Below are 27,976 nucleotides of genomic sequence, written 5' to 3'. Positions count from 1 at the left end.
GCCGTTTATCTTTGGGGTTTCCAGAAATACAGGGACTTCTCCAGACACTTGTGACTGTCTGTGATATGAGTGATTCAGTCTGCGTCATCCTCTGAGGCCGTGAAGACCACCGTCTGGACAAGCCAGAGCACTTTCAGTGGCCGTTCAGGGAACATCAAACTTAGGTGAATTCAGACAATTGACAGGGTGAATAAGACTTCAAAGCTGCAGCCGGAGAAAGACAGTTTTTCCAGGATTCAGGGATTTCCTGGGATGTAGGACTTCCAGTTTTAAAACCAAGAAAGTCCTGGCCAAAGCAGAATGATTTTGTCACCCTATTCCTGGTGAACCCAGGGAATTGAACATACATTTTTCTTTGCTCCGTCCATAAACTGTGTTAAAAAGGTAAAAATAAGTTTTAAATAAAGATATGACTCAGATGGTAAAGAATCTGCTTGTAATGTAGGAGACCTGGGTTTGATCTCTGGGTTGGGAAGATCCCCTGGAGAAGGGAACGGCAACCCACTCCAGTTTTCTTGCCTGAGAATTCCATGGGCAGAGGAGCCTTGGCGGGCTACAGTCCATGGGGTCGCAAAGAGTCAGACACGACTGAGTGACTGACACTTTCATATATGAGAATAAAGAGCTGAAAGAGTGAAAAGAAAGAGTAGTTTCTTCTAGAAGGCACTAATGTCCAGATTTAAGGTGCCCATGTCCCCATAACAATAAAATTCAACGTGATGAGTATTCAATTCATCTGTATCCCCACTGCAGGTAAGAGCCAGTGCTGAAGAGGTGGGTAGGTCACAGCTGATCTTTATTATAAATCTGGTATTATAGTTTAGCTCTTTATTTACCTCTGCACTAACAGAAGCTAAATTTAATAAATAATAAAAGGAGAGTTTTCTATGGATAAGAAAAGGAAGAAAAGGAATTGATTTTGTATACATCTGCAAAACAGGGGGTGGTGGCGGGGTGGTCTACTTTCAAGCACAGCTGGATTCCGCAGCTCAAGTGATGTCACCAAAGGCTAGGATGGCTATGCAACCCAATTTGGGACGTTTGTAGTTTTAGCCCAGAAGTATCCACACTCCAGGGAAAGCTGTCTCTCCCAGGCACGCTGGGCTGGTTGGTCACCCCTGCAAGAGCCCAGGTTTTCTGTCTCTCTGCCCTGCCCTCCTTGGGGTCGGCATCTATCAGATCCCACAAGGCGGCCCCTCAAACGTTTGTGTCAGCCCATGCCGGGTGTCTGCCTCTGTTAATGTCACTACCTTTTTTTTTAATATTAAAAAAACCTTCTTACTCCAATTTTATTTTAAATCTTCCTATTTTTCGTGCATGTAAGTTTTTTGTTAAGCTTCCCAGCAAACCTTTTTTTGGGAAGCAGTCCATCTATAAATCCTAAGTCAATAAATACATCACTCTCCTTCCCACAGCTGTCCTGGTGGAACCAGTGTTCACAACAGACCCGCCAGGCTTCCCAATGGGATGGATGGGACCCACTGAGCAAAGTGAACTCTAGCCTGAATGATTGCATTTGCTCCTTTAGAGCAGTCAGTGAGCAGGACATTAGATACTTTTGTGTGATTGTGAATCCCTCTCAAAAAATTAATTAAAATTAATTTTGAATTAAATATTAGTTCAAATTAATTTTAAATCCATTCAAAATTAATTCAAAATACCAAATTCAAAATTCAATAGAATAGCTCATCAGCATACGTAAAAGGAAAAAAAAAGATATATCAAATATTGGTGAGAGTGTCCAAAAAATGGGATTCTTACCCATTGGTGGGGAGAACGTAGCTTCAGTCACCTGGCAGAATCAGCCAGAGCAGAGGATTCACAGATCCTGTGACCCAGCTCTGCTAGTCTGTTCCTAGTGGGAGACCCCCAGAGTTAAGAGCGTTCACAGCAGCATTTTCTAATTAAACAGAAACTGGAAACTACCAAATTCCCATCAACAGCAGGATGGCTGGTCACACAATTCAATATTATATAGCCACGAAAATGAAACAAACTGCTACTAAGCACAGCAAGATGGGTCATAATGTTGAGAAAAAGAGGCCAGTGTTGTGGAACAAGTATTATACTATTTTGTTTGAATAACTTTCCAAAACTGGCAAAACCAACCCATGGAGTGAGCGTTTCAGGCAATGATTACTCTGCGAGGTGGGGTGATGATGTGAAGGGCACCTCTAAGGATCATGATCCTATGGCTTGATTGATTTTGGGTGCAGAGACTCACTTTTGGTTCATATTGTGACTATCCTGCATAGCTATCATACTTCAGTAGAAAACTGAAAATAACTACATGAGCGTAATCTTGATCATGTTCCCCTTGTCCAAGGGTTGTGGGGACCAGGCTGAGAGTGACCCCCCCCCCAATTATCCCATCTCAACTGAAATGTCACCATCACAGCCCCATGAATTCTCTATGGACCCTGTCATTATCTCTCTGGGGGGTGTTTTCTCTGGCTGGTGGGTTGTCACTCGCTTGTCTGTTTCCATTGGTTGATTGTGTTGTCTCTGCTTTGCCTCCTCGCCTATTGAGCGCGGGAGAAGAGGAGGCTGTCTGTCTTCCTCCTGCTCTGTGCTCTGTTTCCAGAACAGTGTCTGGTGCAGAGGCAGAGCTGAAGCTGAAGCAGTCCTTGTAAGGGCTGGATGTTGAAAGAACTGGTCAGGCATCTGTCCACAGAACAGAGGCACGGAAGTGTGTGCAGTGTTTATATCCAGGGAGAGGAGAGCATGGAATAGGTGGGTGATGTTTCATCTTTTCCCGTACGCAGTTCTTTATTTTCAAATCTGGGATCAGGAATAATCACTGTTAACCAAAGGAGCATTCTGAGGATGAGTCATAGGCAGCCAGAGAAAGGCTTAAGGAATGACATTGATGGTGAGCACCCCACAACCAATAGTAGGGACGGGAGGTCACAGCTGAGCAAAGGCTGGGAAGAAATGCCACCTGGGTGAGTCCATCCTGTGTCCCTGGCACTCACAGGCCCTGTCTGGTTGAGGATATCTGGGCAGGAGCTGTGGCAGGTCTCTATACACACGTGACTTTCTGTGGGTGTCACAGACCAGGCACGACAGACTCTGCCAATGTCATGCCTGCACACGCAGGCCTCCAGCCCGCCAGACTATTTATACCCCTGGAATGTCACTGGGCCCCCAGGAAGCAAAGACCCCATCAAGGTCACGGCCGCTACCCTGTCTCGGCCCTGGGCATCTGAGAAGCCCCACTCAGGGTTATCACCAGGCCCCTCAAGATAAGGAGCCTCCGCTTGGCCCCACTAATGGTATTATTTTAGGGACCACTCAGAAGGACAGGCTGGGATGGAGGCCCGGGTCATCTGTCATCCTTGCCTTCATTAACACGCAGAACAAGAATGGAACAAAGACCAGTGCTTGTGTGAAGGGCTGGAGAGGCTCCGCTGAGCTGGAAAGTCATTCTACCCAAAGACACTTGGGAAAGACATTTGCTTAGAGCAACTCTCCATCTGCCCCTGGATGGCCCCACCCCCTACCCACAGGCCAAGTGGGTTGCCAGGTGGAGGGGCAAAGTCATTGCTTCCAAACTCAGGGCTGGACAAAAGGCCTAAGATGATTTCTGCTAAAACATCCTAAAGTTGATCAGATCTGGATTCAGTTAGAAGGGTCAGAGCTCAGATATGTAGTTTCTCTGTTGGCTTTAGCTATCCAAACCATTTTTATTCAGCATTTCTATAACTTCAATAAGTTGGACATGCACACGCAAGCGTCAAGGACAAGGACATGGGCCTCTGAGCAAGTTGTGACAACATCTCAACCCCACCTTCACCCCCCACTGTCCCTCACTCCCACCCCACACACAGGCACAAGCTTTTCTTGGAAATTATTTAGTCTGTTAGTCAGCTCATGGCATTAAATAATGACGTGAGTTTGGAAGAAGACGGATCTGAGGTCAGAGTCATCCTTCTTAATCTCCCCCAGTCCCTTCCTTTCCCAGAGCAGGAAGAGAGGAAGAAACTTGAAAATCAGAGAGTCACTTTCAATGCTCCATTAACACATGCTCCTGGGCACTCCTGAGAAAACATCTCACAGATGATCCCAAATTGTGACCCAAATGCCAAAGAGGACGATCAGGTGGAGCTGACAGACAGCCCCCAATCTAATCTTGATCTGAACTGCCAGGCCCCAGGGGCTAGGGTTAAAGCCCTCTCCTACCAGGAACAGAACCCAAGTCTCCTGATTCGCAGCCTGTTAACAACATTAAAGACATTTATTCACCAAACCACGTCAAGGAAGCTCTGCTGTGTGTCAAACCTTGGGTTGGGCATGCAGGACACCGCAGCAACCTAGAGACCAAGATGGACAACAGCCACATAAATAAGGGAAGCATTCAGTTCGTCAGGTGGTGATGAGCTTTACAGAGAGAAAGCAAGCAGGAAAAAAGACAGGGAGGGCCAGGGCAGAGACTGTAAGTCACCCACAGGCATCAGAGGAGGCTAGCAGGCAAGCTGATTTGGGACAAAGACCTGAAGGAGCTTAGGCAACTGCCTGCAGCTGTCTGGAGGAACAGCTTTCATGGCTGGGTGGCAGGGTGGGGTCGGGGGTGGGTGGTGGGGAGCAGGCACAGCCAGTGCAAAGACCCCGAGGCAGGAGTGCACACTTGGCATGTGGAGACTGGCAAGTGGTGTGGGGCACCTGAAGTGGAGTGTGTGAGGGGAGGGGCAGTTAGCAGGGGTTACAGGAGGCTGATGATACCCCCCCAAAGATGGCCAGGCCCTAAGCCCTGGAAGACGCAAATGTATCACCTTGTAGAAGGTGTGACATAAGTTGGTTTGTATCAACTACTTTCCCTCACAATACTTCTGACACCAAATGTATGGAGGGCTGGAGCGGTTTCTCTCCACATCAACCAGTTCTCCAAACCTCTTGTTGTTCAGTCACTGTTGTGTCCAACTTTTTGTGACTCCATGGACTGCAGCATGCCAGGCTTCCCTGTCCTTCAGCATCTCCCGGAGTTTGCTCAAACTCATGTCCATTGAGCCAGTGATGCCATCCAACCATCTCATCCTCTATTATCTCCCTCTCCTCCTGCCCTCAATCTTTCCCAGCATCAGTCTTTTCCAATGAGCTGGCTCTTCGCATCAGGTGGCCAAAGTATTGGAGCTTCAGTTTCAGCATCAGTCCTTCCAATGAATATTCAGGGTTGATTTCCTTTAGGATTGACTGATTTGATCTTCTTGCTGTCCAATTGTCTCTCGAGTCTTCTCCAGCACCACAATTCAAAAGCATCAATTCTTCAGCGCTCAGGCTTCTTTATTGTCCAAATCTCTGGATATCAACAATTCAATTCAATTCCAACACTATCTCCCCAGAGAGAGCACAGACCCCAGAGTTTAAAGATTCAGGCACCAATCGGAAACCCCAGGTTGTCACCTGCACTTCTATAAATCAGGGGTTCCCACAGCCCCTCTTTGGGTTCAATAATTTGCTGGAATAGCTTTTGCAGGGGTCCCCAGTCTCCGGCCCACAGACTGGTACCTCCTGTCAGGTCAATGGCAGCATTAGATTAGAAATAAAGTCACAATAAATGTAAGGTGGTTGAATCATCCTGAAACCATAACACACCTCAGTCCATGGAAAACCTGTCTTCCACAAAGCTGGCCCCTAGCGCCAAAAAGTTTCGGGACCACTGGGCTACAGAACTCAGCAAGGTGCTTTACTTACTATTACCAATTTATTATAAAGGATACAGCTCAGGGTCAACCATGGGAAAGAGATGCTCAGGACAAGGAGATGGCGGGGAAGGAGCACGCGGCCCCCAGGCCTCCTGAGTTGCCACCTTTCCAGCACCCCCATGCACTCACTCACCTGAAAGCTCTCCAGCCCCTCCTCCAGGTCAGGGCCGGGGCTGAGAGTTCCAACCCCCCAATCACAGGGTCCTTTCCTCTGCTCAGTCTAACTAGCTCATTTGCATAAACTCAGGTAGGGCTGAAAGGAGCCAGTTATGAAAAACCTAAACTTCCTATTCTTCCCATCACTCAGGAAATTCCAAGCCTCTTACAAGCTGTGTGCCAGGAACCAGAGACCAAATCCAAATATTTATCTTTTATTATGTCCCTCCTTGCAAAGGATAGAGGATGTTGAGATGGGGAGATTTCCTAGGTTGTGTGGGTGAGCCCCAACGTAACCACAGGGTCCCTGGAAGAGGGGAGGAGGAGGGCTGGAGAGAGTTGTCAACAGATGCACAGATGTCCCAAACGTCTTCGTTGAACAATGACAGTGGCAGAGGGTGAATCAGACCCTGGGCAGTACTCCTAAGTTCTCGTTCTGTCCACTGGACATGGGGCCAGCTACGGAAGCCTGGGGACCCTGAGCAACATGGAAGCACTCAGAGCCCCGGGCTGCCACCCAGGACACATGCCCTCCCTGGGGGCAGCTGATACAGTCTTACAGCACTGGCCACCGCTGCTAGGACATGACTGTGGCCACGCTGCCATTCTCGCAGCCCTGAGGCAGGACCAGCCCCGGGCCTGCATTCCATGGAGTGGGGGGCTTGAGATCTGGCTCCACTCAGCTACCTCCTCTGCCACCAGAGAGCCGTGGCCAAGATGGGGCGGGTTGGAAGGACCCAGCGCCAGGGAATAAGGCACTGCCCGCCTGGCCCAGGTGCACTTCGCCTCTGTCCAAACAGCTGTCATGACTCCAGAGACTTTGGAGAGCTCTGTGTTTTTCCCCTTCTATTTTTATTTCCTCAAATCTAAGCCCAAGAGAGGCCGGTGCCAGAATCCTGGAGGGACGTGAGCCAGGAGGACCCGATCCACAGGCAGAGGACACCGTGTCTGGAAGAGGTCACTGTGAACATCCCTGGAAAAGATGGATGGCCTCCAACCTGGGGCTCCGAGAAGGCCTGGGTCCTGGGAGAGGGCAGGGGAGGTTGCCCGAGGGGGAAGACCCTGCAGCTGATTAAATAAGGGAGCTGGACTTTGAGCTGGTGCTGACTCCAGGCCCCTCTGCCCAGAACACACGCCCTCTGTGTAATGAGAATTCACCCCTTCTCAAATAAACATTGGTAAGAAGGCAGCCAAGGTCTTCTCCCAGGGGTGGTGAGAGAGCCTGTTCTCAGCTGCCTCTGTGTGTCACCTTGACCAGATGCTACTTCCATCTCAAAAGTAAGATAGAGAGGTCTGAGTGCTCACCCCACTTCCACCTCTGCATATGAGGAGCAGAAGAGGATCACCTGGGGCAGGAAAGATTAAAATGCCACTTTCTCTTGGAAGCCCTCCCGTATTGCTTCATCCAAGCCCCTGTCCTGGTCTTCCTATCGCGTCCTCTCTTGCTCTCAGCATGTTCCATGACCCTGTCGCAAGGCCCGTTTGCGGTTTTCAAAGCCTTTATCTTGCTGCCTTCATTGCTGCCTGACTCACTCTGCTCTGGCTTCCTGGCTGTTCCTCTAGCCTGGCAAACAAGTCCTTCCTCAGGACATTTGCACACGCTAATTCTTCAGGCAAAAATGCTCTTTCCCCTGGTGACCCCATCGCCTTTCCCTGACCACCCTTTCTGAGAGCCTGGCCGCCGACACCACCCTCCCTTCCCTTGCTCATCATTGTTGTTTTTAGTTGCTGAGTCCTGTCTGACTCTTTGTCACCCCAGGGACTGTAGTCCACCAGGCTCCTCTGTCCATAGGATTTCCCAGGCAAGAATACTGCAGTGGTTTGCCATTTCCTTCTCCAGGGGATCTTCCCGACTCAGGGATCGAACATGCATCTCCTGCATTGCAGGCGGACTCTTTACCACTGAGCAACCAGGAAGCCGCTGCTCATTATTGCCACTGAATGGGAGGCACACCAGACACTATGCTCGCTACCCACAGTACTCTTAGGTGCCTACAAAAAATACTTTAATATTTTTTAAGGAGAAGATAAAAATATGATGCAGCCTGATTTATATTCATCTTGATACCAACACAGTCATAATGGAAAACCTGTGTTATTTTGTTTGGAGGAAGAAGCCCAGGTGGCCACGCTGTGGTGCCAGACACTATTGGTTTCCTGTGGCCCCGGAGGACACATGCTTCCCTAAGCAGAGGCTGTGCTTTGCTCCTGTAACTCCAGAGGACACACAAGGAACTAGTGAGTGAGCAAATGAAGGCTTCTGGCCAAAAAGGATGCCTGTGCTGCCCTCAGAGACACCTTTGTGCCTGCAAAGGGAACTGTGGTGTGGACATTTTTGTTTATAGTCTTCCCTCCACTCCACAGCTGACCAGCCTTTCCCCTGTGCTGCATCTGGGTCCAGCATGCCTGGGTGAAGGCTTGGAATGGGTGGGGGAAGCTGGGCTGGGCTCCGACAACACCCTTCCAGTCGTGGGGCAAGGAAGGAGCTGCAGGGCTCGCACAGCAGCACTCACGGCAGCTGGGGGCACAGTGAGGACCACGGAGGTCGGCCAGGATGCCCAAATTCTGCAGCAGGAAAGCAGGTCAAGGTCTCAGGAGAGGGACAGGCAGCTTCATGATGAGGGCTGAATGGTGGTCCCCTCAAAAGACACATCCGCATCCCAATCCCTAGGATATTGGAATGTGACCTGACTTGGAAGAAAGGTCTTTGCAGACGTAACTAAGGATCTCAAGGTGAGATCATCCTGGATTATGTGGGTGAATCCTAAACCCAGTGACAAGTGTCCTTCTAAGAGACACACAAAGGAAGGAAGGACGCAGAAACTTGGAGAAGCCATGTGAAGACAGTGGCAGAGACTGGAGAGGTGCAGCCACGAGCCAAGGATGTCAGCAGCCACCGAAGTGGCAAGAAACACAGCAGGTGCCTTCCCTGAAGCATCTCAGGGAGTGCGGCCCTGCTGACACCTGGCTGACACTTACAACCTTTCAGAACAGTGAGAACACATTTCACAACGGTGAGGACACATCTCTATCATCCTTTGTGATGGCAGCCTTGGGAAACGGATACATTCAACTTCTCCAAAAGACATGAAGAGAGGGAAGGACTCAACATGTACAAGTGAGAATTTTCTGAGCACATGGCCCCATAACCACTGCTAACCCTCCCAGCCTCCCAGCGAGGTCCACATATTGTCATCATTAGGTAACAAAGCAGAAATCAGGTCAGGTAAGCTATACTGTATAGCAGGTGGGGCTATTGGGCCCAGCCAGCAGGGAAGCTAAAGGTTCATCATCATATTCACAGATGAAGTCCCTCAAGCCACTTGGAAGTGGAAAGGAGACCCAAAACCTGAGCTTGTGGTCCAGGAACTCAGCGTGCATTCAGGGACAGATGCAGGGAACTGGGGAAGGTCATTTGGAGAGTTAGGGCTGGGGGCCAGGCTTCCCCACATTTCACAAACAGACCTAGGAGGCTGTAAGATAAACATAGGGTCAAGCCTAGGTGTTGGGTCCAAGCAATTATTATCTGGTGACGTTGAGTAAACACCTTCACCTCTTTGTGCCCTCTTAGAATGGACACTGACAATATCACGCCAAGTGGTGGGAGCCATGGTCCCTGACACAGGTGCTCAGTGAGTGGCACGAGGAGATGAGGCTTCAAGGTGACAAAGAGCAAGAGAGGTGGGAACCAGGAGGGAGTAAGGTGCAAGCCAAAGATGATGTCACCTGCGGCACTTCAGCCAGACACACCTGCCTGTAGGGATCCAACTGGCAGTCTATGGGGAAAGTGAGCCAGAGAGGAGCAAAGGCTTGTCCTCTTCCCCGTGAAGTGTGGCTCATTCAGTCCAGCTTTTTAAAAAATTACTTATTTATTTAATTTTGGCTCCACTGAGTCTTACTTGCTGCATGGGCTTTCTCTAGTTGCAGCAAGTGACAGCTACTCTCCAGTTGCAGTGCAAGGGCTTCTCACTGAGGTGGCTTCATTTGCAAAGCAGGGGCTCCAGGGTGCACGGGCTTCAGTAGTTGTGGCCCAAAGTCTCAGTAGTTGCAGTTCCTGGGTTGTGGGGCACGGGCTTAGTTGCCCCATGACATATGGAATCTTCTTGGACCGGGGATCAAATCGATGTCCTCAGCATTGGCAGGCGGATTCTTAACCACTGGACCATCAGAGAAGCCCTCAGTCCAGCTTTTACTTTCCTACTCTTAATAGAGACATGGGCACACATCAACAGATAACCTACACTTTTAAAAACAGCAGCTGATGTTTGCACCTTCCTGAGCTAGACAACAGGGAGCAGTGAAGACTGCGGCTATACTGCGCTTGGGCTCCAGCCGGAGCCGCCACGCAAGAACAGGGCCTGGGAGAGGCCAGATCTGCCAACTGCTCAGAAGCCAGAATTTGAGATTTTTTTTCACCCCAGCCTTCTGATTTTCAAAAACGTGTTGGCAACGAATTCACTTTTTAAAAATGTATAAACACCATGCACGCAGGAGGAATAAGACACGTCTGCAGGCTGCATCTGGCCCTCTGGTGTGCGGCTCTGGTCTCCAGCCTGGAAGCAGAACAAAAGCTGGATCACGCATCGGGACAATGACAAGAAGGTTTGGAAACCAGGGGCTGGAACTTGTTAGGAGCGGCTGCTTCATTTGAGGCAACAGGGAAAGAGCAGGCAGCCGGGCCAGGGAATGGGCCCAGATTCTAACATCCATCAGGTGACCTCAGCATGCACTTCAAAGCGGAAAGGGACCCGAGCGGCTGCTCCACACCGCATGGCTGCGGGCTGCTGCGTGCTCAGCAGGCCCCTGGCTGCCTTCGCCAGGCCCGCTGGGGGCCATCCATGGCTCAAGCCGGGAGCCAACAGCAGCCCCCAAACCGCTGAAATAATTTGCACTGGACAGTGCTGGGCTCTGGGGCCTGCGCCGCTTTAAAGTTTTGGGTGTACACTCCCCCACCCCCATTACTATTTCTTTTTCTTTCTTTGCCTCTGTTTTATTGGGATGACTAAATCTTTCAACTATGTTAGCAGTAAACACAGCTAATTTACCCCCTGCCTCTTTGAAACAGCTGCTGACAGCTGCACTGTAATTCAATCAAGGATCTTTGTAGTCAAGCCTACCAAATTCACATTTGTTGTTTGGTTCCATCTCTCCTGCCCGGAGCCCCGCACAGCTGTACCGAATACTGATGAGCGTCCCTTTCTCCCCCAGGCCTGGATGATAAACAGCGTGTTAATGGTGGAGGCTAAGGCAAAGAGTTCTCAGCAGACCAAGAGAACTCCAATATCCAGGCATCGAGAGAAAAAACAACACAGACATACACAGGCCCAAAACCAGAACCAAATGTCTCCTTTTATTGCAAAGTCAAAACCCTTTTTATTTTGTCTATATACAGCATTTTCTCTGAGGACTGCTCTATGCAATGGCTGAAGGTACATCAGTCTGACCATTTAATAAATAGTCTTAAATAAGAAAATAAACAGGTTGGAGGAAAGCAAGCTTGTTGTCCTGAACAAGGGATTGGAGAGGGTCTAAAATGAGCTTCAGATGACATAAATAATTTCTTTGTTTTGTAACAGCTATTTACAGGTTTCAGTGTACAAATGATGCTAGGGGTGTACGTGGTGTGAAAGCTTGCAGCAAGAGGGAATCTCGCCAAATCCCCAGATCTGTCAACAGACAAAACAAAATGTAACAAAAACAGCGACTCTTCCCCACTGACCAGGCAGAGTGAAGGCTGCAGCCCAAGCTACTGAAGAAGAAAAAATAAAAGAAAATTAAAACAGGGCCCCGTGTTTCCAGGAACTAACTTAATCAACATGGAGAGACAGTTCTTCACTAGACCAGATCCAAGGGGCTGCAGGCGTCACCTGGATAACCCTGTTTTTTGTTCACAGACAGCCTGGTGGTCTCCAGGGCCCATGGTGCAGCTGGAGGCTGGGGACCTTCTGGCTAAGGTGAGAGAGGCATGTGCCGAGGGCCATGTCAGAAACGGTACCTTCCAGTCAGGACACTCTCAAGACAGCTTCCTCAGCCTTCCATTTGAGATGCATATCTGCACATCCTGCTCCCAGCAGACCTCCCACTGTGTCACCTTTCCCTTGCTTCCAGGGGCTGATTCTTTTGCAGGGTCCTCCCGTAGGGGTCTGTGAATGAAAATCGGTGACTACAGAGGCCCTCATCAGAGCCCAGACTCTAGGATGCTGCTATCAACGGCCAATAGAGGAGTCTGCTTGGGGGATGGATGACCCTCCTGCCCATCCACCCGTTAAGAGCTAGTGTGCTTCTTAAAATAGAGCTATGGTGGCCCTAACTCAGGATTGAGCTGCAAGTTTTGTCCTGACTGCTTTTTTCCTCCAACTGCCACCTCTCACTGACTTCCTACTGGGGGGAGAGTTGGAAAACCAATTCCAAGTGTCTGCCAGTACTTCACACACTTATCTTAATTTCTGCCACCAGGCACCTGGCTGAACGATGGAACCTATTTATCCTTCAAGGTCAACACACTCCCAACTCCAAGGATAAATTTTCCCTCTCCTTCACTGGACAAATCTTGGCATTGGGGTGAGCCTACATAAACAGTGGGCCTGGGCAAGCCTCAGAATGAAACTGGAATGGCACAGAAAGGGGGCCTCCACTCCCTCTGCCAGCTACAGCTTCTGTTTATGAAATCAGAGTAAACCAAGAAATGGGGATAAATTGTTTAGGAAAATATATCTGTACCATCCTAACCATTTTCATTCATTCGTTTTATTGTGACATTTATTACAGGGACTTCTGCATTCATCTTCCTCTCACACAAACAAGAGCATGCCCACCCCTGGCCACACCCCCTTCCTCCCACTGCTGGTGGCCGGGCTGAAGGGTGTCGTAATTACCCCTGGGAACGAGTTGGTGCACGGCTGAGACTTCACAGCCAGTGATCGGGGCCCAGCAATTTTTCTTGATATATATATATTTTTCCTGTTAGGTTTTGCCTGCAGCAGCTTGTAGGATCTTGTCCGTAGGATGCTGATGAAAATCGGATCAAAAGCCATCTGCCTCTCAAATTCCTTAACACTCCTACAGCATTATAGTTGGGGAGAGGGAATGGGAAGGCCTCACAAAATGCAGGTGGTCTGCTGGCTCCTCGCCCAAGAGGTGGGAGGTGCTGGACGGTGAGAGACCCAGGATCCAGAAAAACGTGACTCGAAAGCGTGTGACTTCCAGGAAGAGCTAGTGGCAGCCACAAGCCCGGACAACCATGTTTCGGTACTTCTTCAGGATGACGTTGGAGCTGTCATCGAAGTAGAGCACAGAGATGGCATTGAGCTGAGTCGGAGCACAGCAAGGCTTGGGCACCGTTTCCGGGTTGATGAAGTGCACCTGAAACACACCCGAAAACGGTGGTGGTGGTGAGACCTGGAGAGTCACTCCTCCCTGGCCTCCGTATTCCTGTACGGAACAGGTACTGCTTGGACAGAATCCCCACTGGTCACACTCACTGGGCACTCCCAGTTCTAAGCACTTGATGGCTAACTAACTCAGTTCCAGGGTTATCCTGGATTTACAGATGAGAGAACCAGAGCATACAGGGTCACATGGCATACAGCTAGGAAGATACTGGGGGCCGGGTCATTCTCCCTCATGAGGCTGTCCTCTTTGACATTCCAGGATGTTTGACAGCATCCCTGGGCTCCACTTCTAGAAGTCAGAGGCATTCCACCCCCACCCCTCAACTGTGACAACTAAAAATGTCTCTGGACGTGCATGTCAAGTCGCTTCAGTCGCCTCTGACTCTTTGCGACCCTTGGACTGTAGTCCACCAGGCTCTTCTGTCCATGGGATTCTCCAGGCATGAATACTGGAGTGGGTTGCTGTGCCCTCCTGCAGGGGATTTTCCTGACCCAAGGATCAAACCCATGTCTTCTGCAGCTCTTGCGTTGCAGGTGGATTATTTACCGCTGAGCCACCGAGGAAGCCAGACATTGTCAAATATTCCCTGGGAGGCAAAACTGCCCCAAGTTGAGAACCCCTGGGCCAGACAAGGGTCGGCCTGCAGGTCAAACCCTGCTCTGCCACATGTTTTTATAAATAAAGTTTTGTTGGCACACAGCCACACCCATTCATCACACAGCGTTTGTGGCTGCTTCTGCATTATAACAGAAGAGGTGAATAGCTGCAACAGAAACTTATGACTCTTAAAGTTAAAAATATTTACTATCTGGCTGTTTTCAGAAAAAGATTGCTGGCCTCTGGACCAGGCCTGTCCTGTCCAAGAAAAACAAATGCAAATCACAAGTGTAATTTAAAATGTTCTAGTAGCTATACGCTACAAAATGAAAAAGAAACAGGTGAAATAAATTTAAATAATATAATTTAACCCTGCATTTCAAAGCTATTATCACTTCAATATATACTTAACATAAGTCATGAATGAGATATTTTATATTTTTTTATACTAAGGCTTCAAAACTCAGTGTGTATTTTATAGTTGCAAAACATCTCAGTTGAGATTGGCCACATTCAAGTATTCAAGAGCCACATATAAAAGTGGGTACCATATCGGATGGTCCAAGTCTAGGCTATATTAGATGATTCTGCCTCAATAAACACCCTTGAATGGCTGAGCCATGAAATCAAGGCTAGGAGGCAAAGATGTGAACTCTAGGAGGGGACCAACTCTCAAGGCTGCCTCACCTGTAGGAAGCCCAGACATTGTGGAGCAGGGGATGGGGGAAGCCTAAAGAGGTAGATGCTGACTACCAGGAACAACCCAGACTGAGGCAAGGCCAGGGCAACTGCCCTTAGGCACAGTGTTGTTTATTTATGATACTTTTAGGAACTATTCTATCTGCTTTTAAAACTAGGAGAAATAAATGCACTTCAGGGTTGAAGATCATACACAATGATTATACTTATATCCTGTTAAACATACTTTTTATGGAGGAAGGGCCCAGGAAAGCAATAGGGCCCAGGGCTCCAGAAACTCATAACATGTTAGAGACCTGCTGTGGCCCCAGCTTGGAGGGACATGAGGCCGGATCTGGTGGCCCTGCTGCAGCGGCGGGCCACACCCCGGACGGCACGCAGGCCACACTCACCAGCGTCTGCACGATGGCATGGTTGGTGGCGTTCATGTAGGAATTCAGAGGGAAGGCGCACTCCCCCTCACAGTAGTAGGCGGCATAGCCTTCGGGTGCGATGATCCAGTCCTGCGGGGAGAGATCAGAGAGCATGAGGAGGCATGGTCAGGTGAGGGGCGTGGTCAGAACAAAGTAGGAATGGCAGGGTCCCACCCTCCAGGCCGAAACCCTCCTCCTGTGGGCCAGATTCCGAAGCTCCCAGAGGTCAAAGGCATAGCCCACCTCCTTCTGGGCGGCTGGGGCTTCTGCAGAGGCAGAAGAAACAGGAGGCAGCCTTTCTTGGTCTAGTGCGTGAGTGCTCAATCGCTTCAGACTCTGAGACACTATGGACTGTAGCCCTACAGGCTCCTCTGTCTGTGGGACTCTCCAGACAAGAATACTGGAGTAGGTTTCCATGCCCTCCTCTAGGGGACCTTCCCAACCTGGGGATCGAACCCGCGTCTCCTGCATCTCCTGCACTGCAGGCAGATTCTTTACCTACCCATTGAGCCAGCTGTGAAGCCCTTGTCCCAACAGACAGTAAAAATGAGGGAAAAACCAGGGGGCTGGGCTGAGCCCAGAATGGACACTGGCTCTTCACTGGAAGGTGGCACAGACAGAGGTGACCGAGGGTATCAGTCTTAGCCCTGCTATGTGGTAGCATGGGCCGTCTGTTAACAAAGCCTTCAGACCTCGCTTCACGCAGCACAGTGCCTGATACACTGTGTGACTCAACAAAGGATGCTTTGTGGTCAGGTCAGCACAGAGATGGCGCTCTAGCAATGACTACACCCCTCAGGGACTCAGTGCACCTGGGGGCTCCATTCCACACTAGGACGTGAGCAACCCCTTAGACTGTGGATGGTATCCTAAGAGTGAGGACAGAATCCCAGGAGGGCTCCAAGCTGTCTGTGTGCACAAGAGCCCTGAGGGCGTATCTGGGAACACTGTACTATCCTCTGGGAAGAATCTGGACCCTCCCACGGAAATACAAGCTCTGTGAGGGGAGAACAAAACCATGGCCCTGGTAATTTCATGACAACACCCTTTCCAGGGATATTTGGGCTTCATGAAGGCAGGCACCTTGCTATGCCCAAAGCTGCATCTCCAATGCCTAGAAAAGGCCCAGGAGGTCATAGAAACTCATCAACAGTTGAGATACTGTTTTTCTAGGATTCATCCCTTGCCCTTTGCCCTGCTTCAGCTAAATGGTTCCAGAGGGGGCCAGCCATGGTCCTAGGACATGATCCCAGCCCTACAATACCTGATTGGTTCAGGAACAAGCACCTAGCCTAAGCTGGGCCAATCAGCCCCTTCCCTGGGAATCTGAAGCACAGATGGGGGAAGGAGGGGCAGAAGGCAGACAGACACCACAGAGGGTGGGGGCCCGCCCTCCAGGTGGCTGGATTCCAGCACATGGACTTGTCCATATCTGAGGGAAGCAGCCAGTGCAGGGTGCCAATGGGGTTCACGCGGAGAATGAGGTTCACAGTCCACAGTGTTTGGGCTTCTGGTTCTAGCCTGAGTCTCTAGCAGAAACCAGGTTTCTGCTCCTGGGTTTCATGAGGCATCCCTGCAGCCTCTAGTTAGAACATGAGGCTTCCCAGGTGGCTCAGTGGTAAAGAATCAACCTGTCAATGCAGGAGACGTAGGTTCGATCCCTGGTCAGGAAGATCCCCTGGAGGAGGAAATGGCAACCCACTCCAGTATTCTTGCATGGGAAATCCCATGGACAGAGGAGCCTGAAGGGCTACAATTCCATGGGGTTCAAAAGAGTTGGACACGACTTAACGATTAAACAGCTGGAATCTCAAGAGATGAGAACCACGGCTCACTGCACATAGGGGACCCAGTCCCACCGCCATGGTGGGGAGCACAGGGAAGCCCATACCAGAGGTTCCCAACACCGGGGCAGACCCAGCCACCCTCCCCCTTACCTGCCAGCCCAGGTCCCGGAAGCTGACGTATAGCTCATGCTTCTTACATGCCTGCCTCTGGTCGCTGCTGCTGTTTTCTGCAGTGATGGGGAGCAGAGGTGAAGTACCATGGGGAGGAAGAGGAAACACACGCATTAATGCTTCCTCAGTCTAAGGCAATGGCACCCACTCCAGTACTCTTGCCTGGAAAATCTCACAGACGGAGGAGCCTGGTAGGCTGCGGTCCATGGGGTTGCTAAGAGTCAGACATGACTGAGTGACTTCACTTTCACTTTTCACTTTCATGCATTGGAGAAGGAAATGGCAACCCACTCCAGTGTTCTTGCCTGGAGAATCCCAAGGACAGGGGAACCTGATGGGCTGCTGTCTATGGGGTCGCACAGAGTCGGACACTACTGAAGCGACTTAGCAGCAGCAGCAGCAGCAGTCTAAGGCAGTGGCGTGACCCCAAGCAAACTTTGGGAGCTGGACACAAAGGTCATTCAGGCATCTGTAGCCTCAAAACTCATTTCTGCCCCCTGAAAATGGCCTCTATAGGGGTGGTACCAAAGCCCCCATCTCTCACACAGTCTTAGTTCACAGCTATCCCTGGATCCTCCTGTGCACGCTGTTTTCTCTGGTTTGGTTGCTGATGTCTGCCCAGATTCCACGTGGGAATCCATGTCCATCTGCATCCCGTCATGCCTGAATGGGGGTGGGGTAGGGGGGTGTGCTGCTTCCACTCAGGCTCACACCTCGAGATGCTCAGCCCCATGGAGGGAGGCAGGAGAAGGCACAGACAGGGCCTGGGACAAAGCTCCCACCACCGAGAAGACACGAGAGGGCAAAAAGTCAAGTCCCATTGACCTTTCAGAAAAACACAACACTGAGGTTCCTCTGCGGAACGAAAATTATGCGCTGGGGTTTTCCAGAAGTATGTAGAGTTGGTAGGAATTTGGGGTTTGTAACTGAGTGCTTGTAAACATGCAGGAGTATCTGTTTCTCTGTCTCTCTCCTTGTGTCTATCTCTTTCTCTGTCTCCCTTTCTCTCTGACACAAACACATACTCTGCTGCCACTGCACAATCTTCCCTGTACCCAGGAGCAAGAGGGATTCATTTTTTTTTTTTCTTAACCACAATCTCTCTCTCTTCCATCTAAAATTTCCCATGGGCTTTCTATTGGCTTTTGTGAACATTCCTAATTTTACACACATCTTTATATCTAGGGTTGAGAGAAGACATTTTCAAAAATGTACAAACCAGTGAGGAAATGACAATTGATTATGACAGAATGGCCTGTAAGTTTCTAGGAGGGAGGGATCCTGGCCCCTAGGAAACACTCAGAACCAGTGAGATGATCCCAATGAGGGCGGCAGGGAGCACCGGGCTTTGGGTGTCTCAGGCCCTCATTACCTTGGTGCCCAGTATGTCATTCATTCATTCATTCATTCGTTTGTTCATTCCCACAAACTGTTACAGAGCATCTATGGGTTTGCAGATACTGGTTTGGGCACTGGAGCTACAAGTGTGAATGAAGCATCGAGGGGCTTATCTTCCAGCAAGGGAGGCAGACGATGACCAAATGAGTAAACACCAATTACGTTCCATCTAGACGAGCATCGAGGAGGAACTAAGGGAGGAGAGGAGGACAGGAACAATGTGCTGGGGGCTCTGTGCTGTCTAACCAAGAGCCTTCAGAGGAAGTGGTGCTTGTGTAAGAACCAAAGGAAGTGAGATGGTGGGCCAGGTAGGAGATTCCAGGATAAGGACAGGGTGGGATGGAGAGGAGGGTTAGAAGTCAGCAATAACCAGGACAGGAGTGGTGGTGGGCAGAAGGATGGGAATGAGGCGGCGATGCTGGGGTCGGCGGTTGGCAGCGAGGAGGGGAAAGGTCTGCACTGAGCTCCACTGCTGGGGGTGAGGGAGGTTAGGGAGGATGGAGCAGGAATGGGAGTCCTGGGCCCCTCTTCCTCACCTCAGGACCTAACCTGAGGGCTGAAAGAGAGCGAGAACGCCAGCTATGAGGGTAGCAGGGCTGCTGAGGGCCCGGTGGTCATTCATATGCAAAGATCAAGGCCAAGGGACCCCTCAGAGGGGAACCGAGCAACCTCCTGGATCATTCACACTGTGCCATCTGGAAGGCACAGACACAGCGGAAGTCCAGGAAAGCCTCCATCGCTGTGACCACGCCTGTAACCCCAGGCAGCAACTCCACAAGGCTTCTTCCCCTCCTTCCCTGTAGACAGGCGGAAGGGAGATGGGAGAGACAGGAGCAACCTCAGCTGTGATGCTGTGTGAAGGAGCCTGAACAAGACAAAGGTCTGAGCACTTTAGCCTGGGCCAGGGGTGTGGCAAAGAAGCTGTGTGTTGAGAACTAACATTGCTGGCTGTTTGGTGCCCTGAGTAAAGAAGAATCTGAAGGTACGTGCAGGCTCACTGAGAAGAAAGTGCCTTAATTGATTAGCAATGTCTAATCAATTACGAGTAGGGGCCTCAGTGCAGTTTCCCCAACCCTGAAAACAAGGCAATGATATTTGGCTTAATGTTGAAGCCCAAGGCCCCACAGGCCAAGGCCAAGAGCAGCTCCTGAAGCTAGCTGTGGGCACGCCAGTATGGGCTGGGCCCTGACTCTGCCCTCAGGGACCTCAGACACCTGGCTCCTCCAGCCTCCCCTGGAACACAGCTGCTCTGGGAGGAAGTGGTCAGAACTATTTCACTCTGACCTCTTCTTAACAGAAAGACAAGGAAAAGGAAGAAGAGATGCTCAAAAAGTGGACTCCCAGCTGGCCTGCCCTCCTGCCCTGCCCCACCCGCCCCCCCCGAAGCGGGCAGGCAAGCAGGAGCTGCTTCATCCACCTCCACAAGCCCCGCCTGAGCAGCTGCCTGGACTCAGCTCCCACCCCCACGGGTCATCTGGTGAAGATGGCTAATGACCAGGGGAGTTGGGTCCAAATGGGGGTGGGAGAAGGAAGTGGAAGGGAAGTGAGGATCCCAGCTTCTCACCCCAAACCACACAGTCTGAAGAGCAGTTGAAGGCCTTTGGGGGGCAAGGCATGTCGGCAGAATATGTCCAGTCCCTCCAGCACACACAGGGCTCCCATGGGGGAGAGGCTTCTACTCGTGTGCCCCTGCAGCAGGGTTCTTAGCCCATCACGGGAGGTGTGTGTGTGCTCAGGCGCTCAGTCGTGTCTGACTCTTTGTGATCCCATGGACGCAAGCCCACCATGCTCCTCTGTCCATGGGAATTTTCCAGGCAAGAATACTGGAAGGGGTTGTCATTGCCTCCTCCAGGGGATCTTCCCGACCCAGGGATTGAACCCATGTCTCCTGCATTGGCAGGCAGATTCCTTACCACTGTACCATCTGGGAAGCTGTTATGGGAGGAGGTAAAGCACTTTCAATGGGAATGTGCAGGCAAACACACCCTCCGAGATTCTGGTTTTTTAAGACTGTGGTGGGGCCCAGGCTTTGGTATTTTTTTTTTTTTTAATTAAACTTCCAGGCAGGATTTAAGTGAACTTCAAACAGGACCAGGAAGTAGAAATCTAGAGTAAGAAAGCAGATCCTAGCCAAGGTAGAAGAGCTGTCATGTGCGGTAGTGAGGGCCCCGTCCTGGGGGTTATGTAAGTGGGGACGATGGCGGTTTGGTAAGGATGTGGTGGGGAAGCTGGGTGTGCAATTCTAAGACTTTAAGGGCAGTCCCTCCCCTTTCATTGCGTTGGTCAGACCATTACACCTGACAGACCTCTGACACATGGGAGATTTTGCACGGCTGACATTTGCCAGCACTTCCTGCCTGCCTGACATGGAAAAGCCTCTAACAAGTCTCCCTACGCTGACCCTCCCCAAGCGCCCCACCCTGCTCCCCACCATTCTCAGAGCAGCCAGAATGAGCTGCTTATCAACCCCACCCCACATCACAGCTTGAAACCCTGCAAAGGCCTCCAAATTTGCTTTGGATGAAATTCAAACTCACGATGTGGCTCCCAAGAGGACACTTGACTCTGCTCACTCCCCAGCCGCACCCTCCCTGTCCCAGCCACGTGGCTTGCCCTCCACTGCCCGCCAAAGCTGCCATGAAAACTCCCTCCACTTGTGCGTCCCACTGTCTGGAGTGCTGGTCTCCAGCCCACCCAGCCTCACCTTGGGGGCACCAGCTTGCCCCTGAAGAAGTCTCCTCTGAACCATCCCCTAAAGGGTCCCTCATCACCATCTCCTGGCTCCCAGGGCTGTGATCAGCGTGCCTGTGAGTGACAGCCCCCTTCTGCCCACCTTGCATGAACTGTGGGCCATGGCTGGGCTTTCGCTGTTGAACCCCAACCCCCGAGAACCCGGCATAGAGCATGCTTAAAATACAAATGAAGAGATTTTGTTGCTTTTTTAATTTGGGGGATCAGATTTCACTTGAGCAGCCTAAAAAAGAGTGGATGCACCTGCCAGAAAAGAATTCTTACAAAATCTCTGCACACAAACTCTGGAACCACACAGACTCACTGGAGTCCATCTGGCAGGGTGCCCTGCTCTTAAAAAACATCACCAATCACAGTAACTGTATTTTTGCTTTTCCCTGAAAAGGAAAATGAACAGCAATTTCAAAATTCTGGAAATGACCTTCCAGGTAAGGCAGAAGAAGCTATTGACAATATATGTGGATCTGAGAGTGGGGGCTGCTCTGCCACACCCCCTCACCCTTCTAAACACCCCCACGCTCCTTTCCACACTTGCTCCCACCAACCCCAGGCCTTTTCCAGCTCATGATGAACCCAGAGCTGGGAAGGCTCTATAAGAAAATCTTACCACCCATGTTCAACAAGTGTTAAAGTTTGCCATGAGTTTCAAATGCATTTCACTTGAAATAAAATGAAAGATACAGCAACTGCCCTTCGCTTTTTCTCCCTGCCTTCCTCAGGACAATGGGGTGAAGTCTTCCCTCTATGTATGTTTTCAAAGTTCTCCTTTATTTATTTGTAGCTCTTGTTTTGTTTGTTTAGAAATTTCACATGATTTGGCATCCTGTGATACTCATGTTCCGCTACTTGCATTTCGAAATGAATTTATAAGACAATTTACACAATGAAGATGGGGAGCTCTGGGCAGGAAGGGATTCTGTGGGTGGTGCTTCCTGCTGCATGGGTTCCAGAACCATCTGTGGAGCACATGCATGGATGTTGAGCCACCCCCGGCTGGAGTCCTGCAGGGGGCTCCCTGTGGGCTCCTGGGGGTCCGTGGAGTAAACCCCCCACCCCGGTGTACCTGCGACGTTGGCCACCCGCAGGGCTTCCTGGTTCTTGGGCGTCTTGGAGCGATTCTGGCTGCGCTGCTTGCCCCCCGTGGAGCGGGTGCTGCGGAGGTGGACTTCGGTGGCCTTGAAGAAGGCCACCATGAAGGGCTGCTTGTTCTGGGGCCCCTGCCGCCCGATCAGGCCCGCCAACTTGGGGTTGATGCTCTGTCCTATACGGGAAGCAGTCAAATGCACAGAACAGGTGGTTAGTGGGAAGGGCTGAACAGATGTCACGTTAGCGAACCTCACAATGTCCATCCGTGTACTTGCCACTCCTCCATCACCAGCATGGCCTCAGCTCTGACTCTACACCGGGTTGTCCTAGGAACTTGGAACACAGTGGGAGTCACAGAGAGAACTCCCTGGCCTCTGGGCGTGCACACTGGTGGGGAAGGCAGGCAGGAATCATGCAGGGCAGGGAGCCCGTGGTGATGTGTGCGCGGAGACAAACGGAGCCAGGAGGGGTGTGACACAGTGTGACTCAGCGGCTCCCAACTGAAACCCCCACCTGACGCCCAAGGGAAGAGGGAGGGGGAGGTGGGCAGGCAGTGGAACCTCTGAGTCCTAGTCTGACTCCCCATCCCTCTTCACCTGGGCCCAGCCACATCTGGAATCAACTTCACCAGCAGGAGAGACAGCCTTGGAGGCAGGACAGGCTCTGGCCCTGGGCCTACCTTCCTGGGTTCACATTCAGCCTCTGACATTCGACACACAGATGCTCCCAGCAGACCTCTGCACACCGGAAGTGCTCATTAGATTAGATGCTAGCTCAGGACAGTGGTCCAGATCAGACAAGCGACGTGAGGGCTGAGCCCAGGGGCCCTGTCTCCATCTGAGAGGTCTGGGGAATGCAACAGAGGCTGTGCACAAGCACTGCTCGCTGGCAAAGGATCTGAAGGAAGCCAGAACAAGAGGAAGAGGGATGCCAAGAGAATTGGCAACCCCGGATACTGGGTGAGAAGGCGGCTGAGGCAGTCAGGGTGTTCTGTGCTCTGAGGGTGGGTCCGGTGTGATGGAGGCTAAGAACAGGCTACCAGCTGCAGCAACAATGAAGACATTGGTCAATACATACTTAACTCATTATTGAGACGTATTAAAACGTGTTGTTACTCCAATGTTAACTGATCAGAGACATCTCAGTATTCACTTACATAACAAATTGCCAGTCACAAGTGTTAATTTCTGCAGAAGTTTCCCCTGGTCAATAACCACTACCATGCCCAGTGGTGATAAGTATTCCAAAGGAAGATAAAGCAAGAAGACAAAACAGCTCAGAGAGGCTGAAAACTTGCCCAAGGACAACGAGCTTGGAAGTGAGGGAGCTGAATTTGAAACCAGGGCAGGCTGCTTAATCATGACAGATATGGTCCCTGCACGTTTGGTGAAAGGGGTTGGAGGCCAGCGAAGGCACTGGGCCCAGTCACTCTGGAATCAACTTTCCCTGGAGCTCTCCAGACAGGCCAGATGTCCACAAACCCAGATGCCCAAGGACCAGCTCAGCATCAGGGGCATTTGCTTTAGCTGTATTACAGCAAATGTTCAAAACAGCTCCCCCACCCACCACTACTTCACCTTAGTCCCTCTTAACGCCAGCTTTCCTGCATTCTTTAGCAGGGTTTCCTCGAGTTCACTCATCTATAATTTGAATGATTCTATAAAAGAAACCATTAAAGTCGAGCCCCTAGGAACTGTGCACCACCCTCCTCCCCCTGGAAGGCTGTTAGGGCAAAATAAAAATGCCTCCCTGAAAACCTGATGCTGTTTCAGATCCACTAAATGCAGTCACTGCACCTCTGAGGGAGGGTGTCTGGCTCGCTTTGGCCACTGGCAGTACAGCCAGGTCCAGGGTCCCACAGCCTCAGCTGAGAAATAGGAAGACAGAGGAAAGAGGGTCTCCAGGTGGCTGAAACCTACATCTGCTGGTGACCAGCCCATGAGGAAGCTGCATGCTGGGGCCTCTATTTCCTCATCTGTGAAACAGGGGCAATGCCAATTGTCTCATCCATGCCCTCTCCCCCGCACCCCATTTCTTGCTACTCAACTCAATTTTTATTTAGGCAGCTGTGCCTTAAACTGACTCCAGCCCGGCCATAGCGGGCGGGGCCTGTATTCTAATACTCAGCAACCAACCCTCCAACTATAGTGATTGGTTCAAGTGACTCAATTGAGCCAATGAATGGAAGTTTCCAAGTGTAGGGTTCAGAGCAACCTTCTCTTTCCCTGGACAGCATTGAGGGAGGAAGGAGAGCCCAGAAACAGCCACCATCTGGCCACCATAGGTGGACTGCATCATCAAATGGGGCTGAGCTGGTGGAAGGAAGAGCAGACAGAACAACAGACACGTGATTTCTCGTATATCACTGGATCAAACCAGTTCTAAAGCTGGCCGGATTCTTGCCCCAATCACCCAAATGAATAAACCTCTTTGTTTAGTCCGAGTTGCCATCTTAGGGTTTTTCTTACCCCCTTCACTTAGAGGCTTGGGAACTAGAGAATGGGGTAGCAAGTTATCTTGGGCCTGGTGGAGCACAGGCACTGAGGGTGGCTATGGATTATTCCCCTTCTGTCACCAAATATGAGAAAAGATTAAGGCTTAAAAGGTAAAAGCTGTGTCACCACAAAAGACATTCAGCTTCAAAAGCAGGAGTATGGAAAACTACAGTGAAATGTCACTTTGCTCCCACTAAGATGGCTAAAATAAAGGCAGACAAAAAACGAATATTGGTGAGGATGTGGAGAGAGTAGAACCTTCCTATGCTGCTGTTGGGGTTATAAAAATGTTGCAGGTATTTTGAAAAATAGTTTGGCAGTTCCTCAAAAAGTTATACACAGAGTTCTCATACAACCCAGCAATTCCACCCCTAAGTATACGCCCAAGAGAACTAAAGACATAGGTTCACAAGGGTTCACAGCAGCATTATTCATAACAGCCAGAATGTGGAAACAACCCAAATGTCCATTAGCTAATGAATGGATAAATAAAATGTGGTGTATCCATACAAAGGAATAGTATTCTCCATTAAAAAAAAAAAAAGAAGTACGGATCCATGTTACAGCATGGATGAACTTTGAAAACGTTATGCTACATGAAAGAAACCAGTCACTAAACATCACGTATTATATGGTTTCATTCATATGAAATGTCCAGAAGAGGTAAATCCATAGAAACAGAAAGTAAATTTATGGTTTCCAGGAGCCTGGGGAAGGAAGGGCATGGGGTGAGTGCTAATGGACAGGAAGTCACTTCTGGGGAAGACCACCAGACAGCGGATGACTGTACGAGAAGGTGAGTGTACTAAAAACCACTAGATGGTGAATTCCACGTTTTGTGAGTTATACGTTAGTTTTTTAAAGTACAAAAAAAGAAAAAAAAAAGTGGTAAAGAACCCGCCTGCCAATGCAGGGGAAACTGGTTTGATCCTTGGTTCGGGAATATCTCACACCCCTCAGAGCAACTAAGCCCACGTCACAACTACCGAAGCCACCTTGCTGTATAGCCCGTGCTCTGCAACAAGAAAAGCCACTGCAGTGAGAAGCCCCAGCACCAAAACGAACAGTAGCCCCCACCTGCCACAACTAGAGAAAGCCTGCACGCAGCTGGTCAAAAATAAATAATACATAAATTAATTCATTAATAAAAAAAAAACAGGGGTAGGAATGATCCATCCACTGAATGCTGGGAGACAGTTTTTGTTAATAAATAGTATAAGGATGTCTATCACAGTGCCTGGCACTCATGGATTTAATGACCATTTATTAAATGAACACATAAATGCCTTCCATGCCAACAGCGGATGGAGCACTCAGTCCATCCAACCCTCTACATGGTCCCACAGAACAGATATCATGATGTCACTTTATAAAGAGAAGAAAGGTTACACTATGAAGGCCTTGCGACAGGTCAGTGGTGGAGCCAGGATTTGAACCCTGTTCCGTTGGAGCCAAAGGTCAAGTTCTCAGCTGTGACATCAGCATGTCCGAGAGCTGCAAATACCCCAGTCTCCCTCCTGAGCTGCCCTGTGAGCTAAAAAGAGGTCAAGGTTCCCTAACACAGGGTGGAGGCTGACGTGAGCTTAGAGGCCCCCTTCACTCAGGGCCACACCTCAAAGAGCCACCCAGGGGTGGGGGAGGAGACAGCTCTCTCCCAGACTCGTCTTCTCCCTGGTGTTCCTTGAAACATCAACTATGTGACCCTGGCAATTGGGAAGAATGAGGAATGAAGGACTCCGAACTGGGTCCATCCCCTGGCTTCCTCTTGGGGTTGTTGTTGTTCAGTCGGTAAGTCAATGTCTGACTCTTTGTGACCCCATGGTCTGCAGCATGCCAGACTCCCCTGTCCTTCACTATCTTTTGGAGTTTGCTCAGATTCACATCTACTGAGTCAGTGATGCTGCCTAACCATCTTATTCTCTGTCACGCCTTTCTGGTTTTGCCTTCAATCTTTCCCAGCATCAGGGTCTTTTCCAATGAGTCAGCTCTTCACCTCAGGTAGCCAAAGTATTACAGCTTCAGTATCTGGCTTTCCAATGAATATTCAGGGTTGATTTCCTTTAGGAGTGACTGTTTTGATCTCTTTCTTGTTTAAGTGACTCTCAAGAGTCTTCTCCAGCACTGTGGTTCAAAAGCATCAATTCTTCAGCACTCAGCCTTCTTTATGGTCCAACTCTCATACTGGGACATGATTACTAGAAAAATGGAACATTTGACTATATGGATCTTTGTCGTTAAAGTGGTGTCTCTGCTTCTTAATATGCTGTCTAGGTTTGTCATAGCTTTTCTTCCTGTTAGGGTGGGAGGTTATGAAAACACTACCTAGTGATATGCTGTCCTTGCTATTTCACAAAAAAACTGGTTTGGGGGCAACGTACTGTGGACATCTTTCCTTGTCAATGAAACGCATGTTGATCTCATCTCTTGTGGCTGCTGAGGGGTCCTGCATCTGCAAATTCCTTTGCCTTGTCCCCTTCCGTCCAAGGTTTGAACAAACAACGTGCTTATTCATTTAGTGGTTCAATCAACAACGATTCATGGAGCCCCCACTGTGTGCCAGGCACTGTGCTGTGCTGATGCTGGGCATAGCACCAAGCAAGGTGGCAGCCCCCACAAGCTGAGCAGAGAGGGAGATGCGCTCAGGGACGAGCGGGCACTGGTCAGCGGTGAGTCACATGAGGTCTCAGTGGGGGCTTGGGATCATGTTCTAGGTGTAGGCTGTGTTAGCAGCCCCAGAGGATGTGGCAGGGCCAGAGTTCTGTGGCAAGAGGCCCACTAGGGCTGGTGTGTGGGGAGCAGATAGAGTGGGGAGAGGGGAAGCCAAGTGGGGGTCCAGAAACAAGCCCCCATCCACCATGCCCTCCCCTGGACCCCCATAGTGCTCAGGGCAGCCTCTCTGAGCCCTGAACACACATTGTCCTCCTACAAATAATCAACAACTCAGGGCAGGGATGGTCCTCTGCACCCACTGTTCCCACACAGGCTAGAGCTCTCAGACGGGACCCAAAGCACGTTTCACCAAAACTCTGGCCCACAGGCAGGAGAGATCAGAGGCAGGACTGGTCACCAGCCCTCAGACTGCCTGTCTGTGCAGGCAGCTAGATCCTGACCAGTATGCCACCTGTGGTGGTGTCATACTTAAGCACGTCGTACTGAGCCCACCCAGCATTTACACGTTGAAACTTTTACCTTTTTACTGCATTTTACAGTGTGTGAAAAAACCCTAGTCCAGTTAAACGGATTTTTCCAAAATTCATACTGCAAAGTTTGCTAAGTCCGTAATTCCGTAAATAGTTTGAGCTTTTCCTTCTAGTCTTTTCTCTTCTTAC

At 50.2% G+C, this 27,976-nt stretch overlaps 1 protein-coding gene across 1 annotated transcript in view; it reads right to left on the bottom strand.

Annotated features, from left to right (window-relative positions):
* Positions 1-12,572: 12,572 nt before the first annotated feature.
* BMP7 (bone morphogenetic protein 7) overlaps positions 12,573-27,976 on the bottom strand; it is an 85,425-nt gene continuing 70,021 nt past the window's right edge. Inside the window, exons 4-7 of the mRNA NM_001206015.1 lie at positions 22,130-22,327; positions 16,897-16,973; positions 14,939-15,049; positions 12,573-13,220 (exon numbers count right to left, since the gene is read on the bottom strand). Coding sequence (NP_001192944.1) covers positions 13,071-13,220; positions 14,939-15,049; positions 16,897-16,973; positions 22,130-22,327 — 536 coding nt within the window. The 3' untranslated portion in view covers positions 12,573-13,070. The remainder of the gene's footprint in view (positions 13,221-14,938; positions 15,050-16,896; positions 16,974-22,129; positions 22,328-27,976) is intronic.

The sequence above is a fragment of the Bos taurus genome, chromosome 13 (assembly GCF_002263795.3).
Source record: "Bos taurus isolate L1 Dominette 01449 registration number 42190680 breed Hereford chromosome 13, ARS-UCD2.0, whole genome shotgun sequence".
In the NCBI taxonomy this organism is placed as follows: domain Eukaryota; kingdom Metazoa; phylum Chordata; class Mammalia; order Artiodactyla; family Bovidae; genus Bos; species Bos taurus.
This window is presented reverse-complemented; position numbering and strand designations above follow the sequence as displayed.